The sequence below is a fragment of the Sphaerodactylus townsendi genome, linkage group LG04 (assembly GCF_021028975.2).
Source record: "Sphaerodactylus townsendi isolate TG3544 linkage group LG04, MPM_Stown_v2.3, whole genome shotgun sequence".
Taxonomy (NCBI): domain Eukaryota; kingdom Metazoa; phylum Chordata; class Lepidosauria; order Squamata; family Sphaerodactylidae; genus Sphaerodactylus; species Sphaerodactylus townsendi.
This window is the reverse complement of record NC_059428.1, coordinates 83761155-83773810: the sequence shown is the minus strand read 5'-3', so window position 1 is coordinate 83773810 and position 12656 is coordinate 83761155. Positions and strand designations below refer to the sequence as shown.

The 12656-nt window shown below is 38.7% G+C and overlaps 1 protein-coding gene across 3 annotated transcripts in view; it reads right to left on the bottom strand.

The window, feature by feature from the left end:
• Positions 1-380: 380 nt before the first annotated feature.
• Positions 381-12656, bottom strand: part of SCML2 (Scm polycomb group protein like 2) — a 72685-nt gene continuing 60409 nt past the window's right edge. For 2 of the 3 annotated variants that reach the window (XM_048495528.1, XM_048495526.1), the window contains 3 exons: positions 9036-9317; positions 5052-5215; positions 381-3452 (listed from right to left, as the gene is read on the bottom strand). In XM_048495528.1, the coding sequence (XP_048351485.1) occupies positions 3327-3452; positions 5052-5215; positions 9036-9317 (572 nt within the window). In that variant the 3' untranslated portion in view covers positions 381-3326. The remainder of the gene's footprint in view (positions 3453-5051; positions 5216-9035; positions 9318-12656) is intronic. The other variant, XM_048495527.1, reaches the window with a different exon arrangement.

The window sequence follows — 12656 nt, the reverse complement described above, 5'->3', positions numbered from 1 at the left end:
CAGTGTATTGTAGAAATCACAAATTTGTTGACTTCATTTATCCCCACCTTCCTCTCCAATGGAGACCTAAATTGGTTTAAATGGTTTACCTCTCCTCCAATATGAAGTAAGGCTGAATCTGGCCCAAGGTCACCAAACAAGTCTCCATGGCTTGGGGTTCTGGATCCTAGCCTAACACTCTCACCACTAGACCAAGCAGGTTTCTCCAATCTGTGCTACTTGTTTCAAGCTTGACATAGAAAGTGACACCAGTCTGATTCTCATTCAACTATCATCTAACTGCAGATTTATTAGCAGACTGACAGCACACAGAATGTTCCTGAGGTTGTGAAGTTACAGAAGAAGTGTGTGCAGGGCTGCATCATAACAAATGACCCATAAACACTGAACAAGTTTAATTTTCTGCTTAGATAATAAATCCAGTCGAAAATAAAGGATTAAAATATATTCTGTTACAGACACTTGACAGACTTTGATATTATGCTATTGTACAAGGTTAAATTTCACTGTGACATTCCCATTTCATGTTCAAATGTGTGAATGTGATACAGTGCACACCTTTTATGCAATGCTAACAAAATCTTGCATCATGCTGGCAAAATGTGTAAAAACATAAGACATGAAATAATTTTTTAAAAAATGATCTATAGTTTAAATAAAATTAATTGAGCTGTGTTTGTAATATTTTCAAAGTAATTAGCTGCAACCTAGAAGAAGTATTAACACACTTGTAAGAGTTTGATTCTTTTCTACGCAAATCTGCTTCTGAATATTCTTGGTAAGTAGAATATGTTGGTAAGTAGAATGAACAAGTCACTGATCAGGAAATATAACATTTTTTTAAAAAACCCTCTTTCCTTTCTATATTAACAGCATTTGGAAATGCCATTAGAAACAGAAAGGCAGTCTAGCATTTTCCATTATCTCTGTAATTGAACAACAAAAAGTTTTCAAGTTTAAAAAATTATTTGGCAAACTGAGCGGCTGTCTGAGGTTACTAAACTACAACTACTCAAGACATTTGGAATTTGTGGTATCTTCAGGATCACAGCCAGCCATATATACATCCGTCAAGTGCTTGCTGCCATGCTTTCACTATTCCATTGTTAGAATCTTGTGCATTTGTCACATCTGCTGGAAGACATGTGCATGCAAATGATACGTGAACTGAATCGCAGCTCTGACACCCTGATCCTAGATGTTTGCATAAATTCATATGCCTGCATCAGCATTGTAAAGCCATGACACAGGACTAGCTAGATGCTTTGTATGTGCTCATTAAAAGCTGGCACAATTGATATTAACACAAGACTGCTCATTTGTAAGGCAAACCTCTGTAGTTGAGTCAAATTTAAATTCTATCTGTGTAATTTAAAACATAATTAAGTCTGAGACGGATTTCTTTATTAGTTGGAAATATTTTTGTTAAACCTGAGTTATTAGTATACCAGTAAGCAAGGCATTTTCAAATGAGTATTGTGTAAAAATACTTTTAAGCTTTGATATAAAAAGGCTGTAAGAAATATACAATCTACCCTTCTTTTAGGACTACATCACCTTTATCATCAGTTGTACTATTAAATACAGTACATTCAGTTTGCTAAACAGCAAATGTACACAAATGGTCCCTGATATGACATTGGCAATGACAGCAAAGTGTTTACTATCAGCATAACTTCTTGTAGCTTATAGAATGCAGCACCAAGGTTTATGTAAAACACACACACGTCCATGGGCACTTCAACTTCTTTGTTCAAAATTATCATCTTTACATTAAAAGAAGCTAAAAGAAACCCAAAATCAATAAAATCCATACTACTAGCCAGAAAACCTCCCAAAATAAAATGGCTCAGCAAAATATGAAAATCTAGGAATATTGCATAGTGCAGGGAATATCCCTGTATGAATACACCTGTCTATTGATTGTTTTATACTTCTCCAGAAATGGAAAGTAAAGCAGACAAGTATCAATGAATAGTAAGAGGACACATTCACTTTTTTTAATCTAGCAAGACCAATTTTGTGGCTGCAAATGATACTTTGTGGTTTAAGATCCTTGCATCAAGTACTTAAAGATACACACCCCGTGGAGCCCTTGCTAGAACACACATCACTCAAGAGGCAGCATAAACTCACCTTTGTAAAGGGGAAAGGAGTCACAAAGGCCTCTCTTTTCTCCTTGCCCTATTTCCCAGTTTATCTATACTTGTAGTAGGTGTGTATTTGAAGATCCTAGTACACAGCCTACCTCTGTGCACTGGGCCAAAATATTTTCTGCGTGATTTTGTTTAACTGGTTTAGAAAAGGATTTCTACAGTTTATTGTCCATCACAGTGCAAAAGTACCTTTAAAAGACATTTAAAATGAACACATATGTACAGTATATATGCATGTACCATATACACACATATATAAATATACAAGCGCATGAACATTAATATTCATGCAAGGCTCCGTAAAGATGGAATGTTTTAAAATAACAGGTGGGTTATTCCAGTTGGCAAGCTGGAAGTGTTTGTCATCTGGAAGCTGGCTGCTCGAATCAGCACTGAGAACTTCCTTGTAAAAATATATATATACATATACATAGATATATTGCTAGCTTAAATTGTCAGCATAAAACAATATTTTCTTTCATAATTTAAAAAGAGAAAGTAATAGCAGTATTTCAAAAAAAAGCTTATTAGTTTTTAAACAAACACCATATATAGAGAACAATTCATATGGCTATTCCCTTTATGGAAATCAACACAGCAATATCTCAATATTAATATTCTGGAGTGCCAGGTATAAAATGTTAACCGAGGAAATGAAATTAATTGCAAAAATTGCTTTCCGCCACACACCCGTCCCCAGCGCCATTTTTATCTTAGAATTCAGCCACAGCTTTAGGAACTTACATATCCTGATGAGATTTTAAAAAAATGATTATTCCTTTGGAATTCAGCTGTTTTGGTTCTAAATGAAAATGCACCAGCTGAAGCTGAATAATGGAGAATATATTTTGCAGGTTTTCTTTTCCCAGTATGTTTTCACACAAATTATTAAATACCACAGTGTGATCCATGTATTCTATTGTGACAAGAAAACCTGCATTTTGAGAGGATGCTTCTCCAGACCAGTGATAGTTGCAAAGCACACAAGGCTTTTCAAATAAACACTGGATACCAGTGACCTGGACTTTTCTTTTTGCAGTGTGAATGGGACCAGCAACAATCCATTTGTATGACCCATGAACTGGCAAAGTCTTTGCTGCATTGTGTCCGATGTATTTTGTGAACCTGAGAAGTTGTCCGAAACACATAATAATGTTGTGCGTCCACTACCTAGTACTTTCCTTGCTTAAGCCTCTCAATATGGTAGCACAGCTTTAATGCTGGGCCTAACTTTAGCCCCATATATTTCATTATCATTTCACTCCTCAGCAAAAGGAGAGCCTTTCCATCTATTTCCTGTGGAAACAAAAAAGTGAAGATTAACAAATAAGGAACTCTATTTCTGAAGACTTTAGCGAACAGGCTAAACAACATAGGAGCTGTAACTTTGGTAATATCATCCTTATAAAATGATCTGCCATTATAATCTGCAATCTTCAAATTTTGAAATTTTGAGTCCATTGTCTCTACCAGGTAGATAACAAATGCACTTAAGCATTTATCCCACTTGAAGTGACTTTCAGTTAAATTAATAAAAATAGGCAAAGGATGGGCTTTTTTGGCGATAATAGTCCATACTTGTGAATCTCCTTTTGCCTAAATAAAATAGTAAGTATCCCTTAATATTTCAGCTCTAATACTGAACCTGGGTTAGTTTCTTATGTCTATTGTAAGAGGTCCAAACAGACACAAAGCAGCAATAACTGATTATATGCATTGCACAGCACCTTTGACCAAGGGTCTTTTGCCTCTAGATTTTGTCTATTTAAAAATGCAAAGCATCCAATATCATGAAGTGTGCTCATGAAGATCCTCCTTTTAGATCTGCTTACCAGGCAAACAGTTTCAAAAAGAACATATAAAAATAAGTGTGTCTTAAAAAAAAAATGCAGCGTACAGGGGGTGACAATACTTGAGTTCAGCTTTCAACTTTTTGTAGTCCTAGTCCTTAATCAGTGTAATTATAGTTACACTCCAGGAAGTGAAGACACCTTTTTCCTCTTTACAGCCAGATTCTGAAGCAGCTAGTTCTAAAACCAAAAGGCAGCAATAACACTACTTAGCAGAAAAGGAGTGTCTGAAAGGCCCTTTCCGCACGGGCCATTAACGACGCCCTGGGGACGGCAAAAACGCCATCCCCAGGGAGCCGTTCGCACAGGCGGCGCTGCCAAAAAGCAGCAGTGCCAACCTGGCTCCCTTCCCCCTCCCCCAGGGCGGCGTCAGGCCGCCTCCAAAACCTCCCTCCTGGAGGGAGGTTTTTGGAACAACAGCGCATTCCCGGCGGCGTGGTGCGAACGGCACCGCCGGGAATGCGCTGTTTTCCCTGTCCCTCTCTCACTCACCTCATCGCCCCTGTCGCCCTGCTGGCCTCCGTAGACCCTCCCTCGCTGTCCTCCGACCCCTGGAGGTCGAAGGGCAGCGTGGGCGGGTCTACGGAGGCCAGCAGGGCGACGGAGGCGATGAGGTGAGTGGGAGAGGGACGGGGAGGAGGTGACTCCGTGCGGAGCCACCTTTCTTGCGCTGGCCTCTTTGGGGGCCGCTTGCACACTCTTGTGCGAACGGCCCCTGCTTCCCCACCAGCAGAATTCTCCACCGGCAGAAAGGGGAAGCGCCCTTTCCGCAGTGCGGAAAGGGCCAAAGAAACTTTTTGCTGTCTTATCACACCTAATAAGTCAAGCAAAGCTTTTTGATTGCTAATACAAAACAACCTATATCCAAAGATAGTTCCAATCAGGTCTGCTAAAGTTAAAAGGGGGAACAAAAATATTGGGAGTAAAGATGTAAGATGGCCTGTGGACTCATGAGCTTTCTGACCTTTTCTTTTTCTGAGCCAAAGTATGCTATTATAAAATACAGCACTGTAAATGGTAGAATCAAAGCAAAAGGCTTTCTTACATGTCTTCTGAAGAGCTCTACATGGGGTGCTAATGCTTGAGGATCAGCTTCTTTCACAAATCGCATTACTTCATCTATTGACCATGTAGATGGATCCTTATTGGGAATTCTGGAAGGTTCCCGCTTTAGTGTGCTGAGGTCAGGCCCTGTTGTAGAGCTTGCAGCTTAAATCAATGACAAGATGTGAGGAAATTGGTATAATATAATTTATAATCGGTATAAAATAATAAATTTTGTATATATGTGTGTGTGTGTGTGAAAACTTATATATTTATTAATGAACAGAACAAAATACTTTCTTTTCTTATAATCGCATGCTATAAAATCATGTTTAAAAGCAACAGGCAGCAATAACACTTCTTAGCAGAAAGTATGTGCGTGGTATTTTTTATTATGTTTATACTATAGCTGTTTATGTATCTGAGTATGTTGTTCAACATAAGTCATATCATGGAAGAATGACAGGAGGAAATACAATATGGTGGCTCTTCCTATTTATTGTTAACATGTATTCTAAATTACATGTAAGCCTTAATTAAGGATCCGTCACACAATATAAGGCAATATGAGAAGATCCCTCACTGATCAGTCCTAATATGTACAACATAAAGGGTGACGACATGTGGAATGTGAAGACATTAAAACTCTCTTACGCTGCCATTCCCCAAAACTGATATGCAGAGGCATAATTCATCTGAATATTCTGTTTAGACTACACAGACACTGAAAGACCTGTCGATGAAATGATACGATCCCATTTTAAAGAGATAACTACATTCTGTTGCAATATGTTCCATAAATCAATTATGCATTGTAGTATTTACTTCCTTTGTCTAAAACCTGCAACCAGTCAGGAAAGAAAAACCACCAAAAATGTATATCAGTCAGACAATGCGATTTATCATAGGGTTCAAACTAAGGATTCAATTTATCATAGGGTTCAAACTAACAAAATAACTGACTGCCAGGCCCAGGAAAGTTGTTGGGAATAATGGGGGGATGGATCTAACCCCAGTGAATTCTCTTCCATCAGGGGGGACTGTGTCAGTATCACCTCCCCATCTCATCAAGTCTTGCAAGATTTGGCTAAAAAGTTTTGACTGCACAGCTACCCTCAAATGGCCACTGAAAGTTCACTGGGCATTATTTTCTTAAAGCTACAGAAGTTGTTATTTTGGGGAGTTTTAATCTCTGAATTAAATTCAAATCCAATAGCACCGACCAATAAGATTTCCAGGGTGTACACTTTGGAGAGTAAAGGCTCTCTTCATCATTTGAGGTGCTACTGGATTTGAATCTAGCTTTTCTACTGCAGACCAACATGGCTGTCCTATGAAACTATCTGAATCCTTCTATGTCCTGTTTTGTTTTTTAGATTTCAGATTTTTCTGCAAACATGAGTCATGCTTCCCTCTGTCTACTCTGTCCCTGCCTCCATTCTGCAGAGTTTTTTGTTTTTGACCCATACTATATGGCCCAGTTTGGAATTAGTGAGGATGTGGTAAGAACCTAAAATTCCCTATAGAGGGAGAAGACAGTGAACAAATGAAAAGAAGCACTCTTGACAATAATCTCATCTGTGAATTTAACTCTTTTAAATTGACTTTGGCAGCTGAGAGAAGAAATGGCAGCAAAAAGAGTCAGTTACATAGCAAGATAAGATGAATTTGATTTCTGAAGCCTCACTGCATGTTCTGAGTTTTTTGCAACATCTCAAATGTAAAATGCTTTGCAGACACAGTTGATGAATTTATGTCTGAATAGATGAACACAGTAGTACATATAGGTTCTGAGTGAAATTTGTGGTACAGAATTGAGACATGATTTTTTTTGATGATCTTTGCCCTAAAAATTATAATTCACATATTGCCTAGTCCACAAGTTCTGCAGGGTGAGAGAAAGGTCAAAATGACCAAAATCTTTTAGCAAGCAGATTAGCCCGGTATAGCCTGAGCTTGTCAGATCTCAGAAGCTAAGAAGGGCTAGCTCTGGTTAGTATTTGTAGGATCAACAAGAAACACCAGTCGTGACACACAGACAGGCAATGGCAAACTACCTCCAAATACCTATTGCATTGAAAACTCCATGGGGTTGCCATTAGCCAGCTGAGACTTGAGGGCACTTAAAAAAAAATCAGTCACACTGCAACCATTCGCAGTTAAATTAGAAGTACTTTTCTGCTTTAAGGTGTAGATTAACAAATCAGTGAAAATTATTTTTAAAAACCCTACATAAACCAGGTTTTTAAATACTTAAGATTTTTGTGACATATTTAGGCATCTGTATTCCAGAGCAAATAAGTCAAAAGAATCATACACACTTTGACTACATGAACTGCAAATAATAATGATGGTGGTGAGGAATGTAGGTCAAGTTTCAAACTAACAAAATTAGGCACATGATAATAATAGTCTACTTGAAATATTGCAGAGCCATTATATATGTTGAAATGTACCTACAGTAAAAATCTGCCAAGGGGGCCAGGTTACAGTTTTCCAAAAATTTGCTCAAGGTAACATTTTTTCATAGAATATGAGTTTGCTGTCATAGAATCAGATTTACTTTATGTACAACAGCCATTAAGGTCTCATTTTGGAGCTTAAAATCTTTTTAAAATATGGTATGTGAGATGCCAAAGTTAACAGAAACATTAATAACTTATGTCCAAACACTTGGGACATATCCAAATGTTTATGTATTCCTGTACACAGTATCTCTGTGTGCAAACAGAACCATTATCATGGTGATCCACTGGTTAGTGATCAGTTAAGCCAGAATATTTCATAGTAAGATTTTTCACGCACATACCACCGACCTCCTCCGTCCGCAGCCTGGGGGTCCACCTGGATTCGTCCCTTTCAATGGAGACACAGGTGGCCCATATAACCTGGGTTGGCCCCCTTCCTCTCCACCACTGATCTAGCCACTGTGATCCATGCAACGGTCACCTCCAGGCCAGACTATTGTAACTCGCTCTACGCGGGCCTTCCCTTGCGCTTGATCCGGAAACTGAAACTGGTCCAACATGCAGCGGCTCAGTTGCTCACAGGGGGCACCTTTAGAGAACATATTCGCCCGGTGTTGTGCCGCCTGCATTGGTTACCAGTTGAATTCCGGATCGTGTTCAAGGTGTGGGTGTTGACCTTTAAGGCCTTACGCGGCCTGGGACCCTCGTACCTTCGGGACCGCATTACCCCATATGTCCCGGTTCGACCTCTACGTTCTGCAGAGGCAAATTTACTGGAGATCCCTGGCCCCCCAATGACGCGGCTGGCCTCCACATGGGCCAGGGCCTTTACGGCTCTGGCGCCGGCCTGGTGGAACACTTTGCTACCAGCTGTCTGGGCCCTGCGGGACCTTGGAGAATTCCGCAGGGCCTGTAAGACCAAATTGTTCCACCGGGCCTTTGGAGAGACCAGCCGCTGATAGTGCCTCCACCCCCCCTTGTTTATGGGACCCCTCTGTTTATGGGACCCTCTCTGTTCACAGAGCCTTAACATCATTGGGCCCCATTCCTTTTCTGGGGAGGGTTATATTTGGACTTCGTGGGGCTACTGTTTTAGATTTAATTATTTTATATTAAGTTTTATATGATTTTATGTTGTTCACCGCCCTGAGCCCTTCGGGGATAGGGCGGTATACCAAATTCAATAAATAAATAAATAAATTGATTTTTTAAAAAATCAATTCATTACAGCCATTGAAAAGCATTAACTTCTCTTGAGTTAAGAAAGGATGCTGTATAATCATGTAATGGTGTGATATTTAACTGAAAAAAGGCTGTCAGCTATGTTGATTCCGTTCTCCTTCATATGCAGTCCTTATGGGCCTGGCAACATATAAATTCCAATTCCTGAGGAAAGATCTTCAAGAAGTTATACTCCAATATGCCATAACTTTCCCATAGAAAACAATTTGCATCTCAACTATACTATTCAAGAAGCGGGCGAGGGAAGCATGCACTTTGGAAAGGTTTAAGTTTACCTTCAATCCTCCTCTGCAGTCGATTCCTGTTGACTTCATAATAACTGCTGTTCCCAGCAGAACTTGATGATACCCTGCGTAGGATTGGTGCTATATTTGAGGTAGCAGTCAATGGTGGAAGAGAATTCCTGTAATAGGCTGCGCTCCCTGAGGTACGATATTCTGTGGAACTCCGACAACTAGGGCTTGAAGGATTTACTGAATTTAGTGCAGAATCCATTGAGTCTTCAGAAAACCTGTGCTCCTTAGATGTGCTGTTTTCTTCGCTTGGCAAAATTTCTGCTACATGAAGTTAACACAAACAAATGATGAGCACTAGTGTTACAATGATACATGGGGATGCGGTGGTACTTCTGGATATAGTTTTAAATATTGTCCATCAAAGAGTTGTTCAGTTTAGGCAACCAAGTTTCCTCAGTTTCCCATGAATGAACTGAAATTAACCTTTCCTTACACCACAAAGTTGTTACCAGGATACATGAGGTAACAAGTGTGATTCACTTCACAATGCCCACATTATGTTCCTGTATCTTCAGTCCTAGAAATCAATTCCATTTTTCAGGCAATCCTTGTTCTTACACAGCTCTCTATCATTTATCTATTTCTGTCATTATTTCTGTGGTCCTAACCACAGACTTATGGGGAAAAGGAGGAGTCTGTTGCTCCTGTTTGATTGTCTTGTCAAGATATGTGCTTTATAGGAGGACTTCCGGCAGGGCTCCGAGACGGCTAGCCGCACCCGAGAGAGGCTGCGGTCCCAACCCTTGTTTATTTACAGTTCTCGAGTTGTTGACGAGACCCGAGAAAACCTCTGAAGCAGTGCAAGCAGAGGGAAAGAAGGCGAAAATTCGCTGCGGTGCTCCAGCGCCCCAACCACCTAGAAGGAGCCAGGAAAGGTTTCTATCGGGGGGAAGGGAAGACGCTGGAGAAAAGCGCCATTTGCAAGGCGAGGGAACGGTGCATACAGGGGAAAAAAAGCCGAGGGGAGCCAACGCTCTTTTTCTTTTTTGAGAGCGGTGATATAGCCGGAAGAGAAACGGAGAAGCGGAGTACGAGTTGAACTAAACGGTACCCATAGCGAGAATTAAATAAGAAAGCAATACAAATAATAGACGCAGACCGCAACCGGCAGGAAAAGTCGGGAAAGAATGAAAGGAGCCTCTAAGGTGAAGCCCGAAGAATAAATTCGTTGCGGTGGATCTAACTAACCCGGAAAGGGGTGAGTGAACAAACTCTTAAGTTTAAACAAATAATTAAACGGATGATATTTGGTGAATGCACTTACCAGATTGAGTAAACAAAGGGGTTAAACTGAAGGAAGATACCCAGAAGCAGTCGGTATAGAAGGGGAGGAAGCCCATTGCGGTTACTAAGACTGAGCTTTGTTTTGTTTCCGGTTTTGTGACTAAGTAAACGGAAATGAGATCATAGAGTTTAAACGGACTAGAGTGGCCAATAAGAAAAGAGGGGAAGAGACTTAAAGGGAAGAGAGGATATAAACGGAACTGAACGAAAATAATATAAAAAGAATAATACAAAAAGAATGGCGACTAGAGCCAAGAATGGTAATAATGGAAATAATGGAAAGACCCCAGAAAGGAATAACACTGAAATGAATACAAGACTGGACCAGCTAACAGATCTGATAGTCTCCTTTCAAGAAGATGTGAACGGGAAGTTGAGTAAACTGGACAAATTAGACCAAAGGTTTGCATCGTTTGAAAAAGAGATATTAGAGATTAAAAAGGACATGAACCAGGTCAAAAAAATAGAAACTTCAATGGTGGAACTTACAAAAGAAGTGGGAATTATAAAAAACAAAGTGACAGTGACTGACAGTAAAGTTGAAATAATGAAGAACCAACAAGAACAAATACTAGACCAAATGGCCCTGATGGAATTAAAATTAAAAGAGAATCAACTAAGAATAAGAGGATGTAAGGAAGAAGGAAAGGAAGACGTAAGGAGGAAGGTGATCAATGCACTAGGAGAATTCCTGGAAATGGAGGAAGAAGATTTGGACCAAGATATAGAAAAGATCTTCAGAGCAAATTCTAGATATGCTAGGAACAACCATACTCCCAGGGATATTGTAATAATTTTTGAAAGAAAAAGAACAAGAGATGAAGTCTTAATGAAACACTCTAAAGAAAGACTGAAAATCCAGGGACAAGAGGTAATAGTTTTAAAAGAAGTCCCAAACCACATCTTAAGGAAAAGAAAGGATTACACCCCTTTAAAAAATTGGCTAAAGGAAAACAACATCGTTTTCAGATGGGGGATGATGGAAGGTATGAGCTTTATATGGAACTCTGAAAGAATCTCAATAGAAACAATACAACAAGCACAAGAATTCCTGAAAGAGAAAGTAGGAAATAAGAAAATTGAAGGGAGAAAAAAATGTAAGTGATGGAATTATGCTATGTATAGAATAGCTTGACCTTGCGCAACTTCCTGTGATTTATTGTATTTTCTGTATTTTATTAATTCAATATGAGTAGTGAAAGGGACCATTATTGGTAATGAAAAAATATATATGTGTGTGTGTGTGTTTCCTGGGAGAGGATTCTTTTTCCTTTTGAGAGACTAGAGTCACGACTATTATTTCTACTATTTTATTTTATTTTTTTCAAAGGAAGAAAGGAGAAAAAAAATACTAATTAATTAAAATTAAAATTATTTATTTAAGGTCAAGTCTCAAGAGAGAAAAAAATGAAGACTGTAGGCCACTCTATAAATGAATTAACATATTATGTCAATAGACTTGTTATCTATTAATGTAAATGGACTGAACAGTCCTAATAAGAGGAGGAAAATATTTAGTTATTTGTATCAACTTAAACAAGAAGTAATTTGTGTTCAAGAAACACACATAAGAAGAATAGATAGGAAAATCTTAGAATGTAAAAAATTAGGAGTTTTGTTTCAAGCAACAAATGATAAAAAGAAAAAGGGAGTGGCAGTGTATGTCAAAGAAAGGCTAGATCCAAGATTAGTTTTTGAAGACCAGACAGGAAGATACATAGGGGTAGAGGTGAGAATAAACAATTTAAAAACATTGATAATAGGGGTTTATGCACCCAACAAAAATAAATCACAGTTCTTCAAGGATATATTAAAAGAAATAACACAATTTATGTACGAAAATATAGTCATAATAAATAGGAGACTTCAACAGAATAGTAAATAATGCATTGGATAGAAAAGGAAAGAAAGGTACAACTGGTGGCGTACTACCATCGTCTTTTTTCGACTTAATGAATATCTTAAATCTGAAGGACATATGGCGGGAGAGAGAAGGGGACTCACAAGAGTTCACTTTCTTCTCAAGTAGGCATGTGAGTCACACACGAATTGATATGATCTGGTCTACAGAGTTACTGAAGTTTAAGACAAAAAAAATAAAAATTCTACCCAGATTGGTATCAGATCACAACCCAATTAGTTGGCAGATTATAAATAAAAAGACAGAAAGGAGAGGATATACTATAAAAAATTGGTTATTACAAAACAAAAAGGTATTAGAAATAAATGAGGCAAAGATGAAAGAATTTTTTCAAGTAAACAATGGATCAGTAGAGGATAAAAAGATAATCTGGGAGACGAGCAAAGCTTATGCCA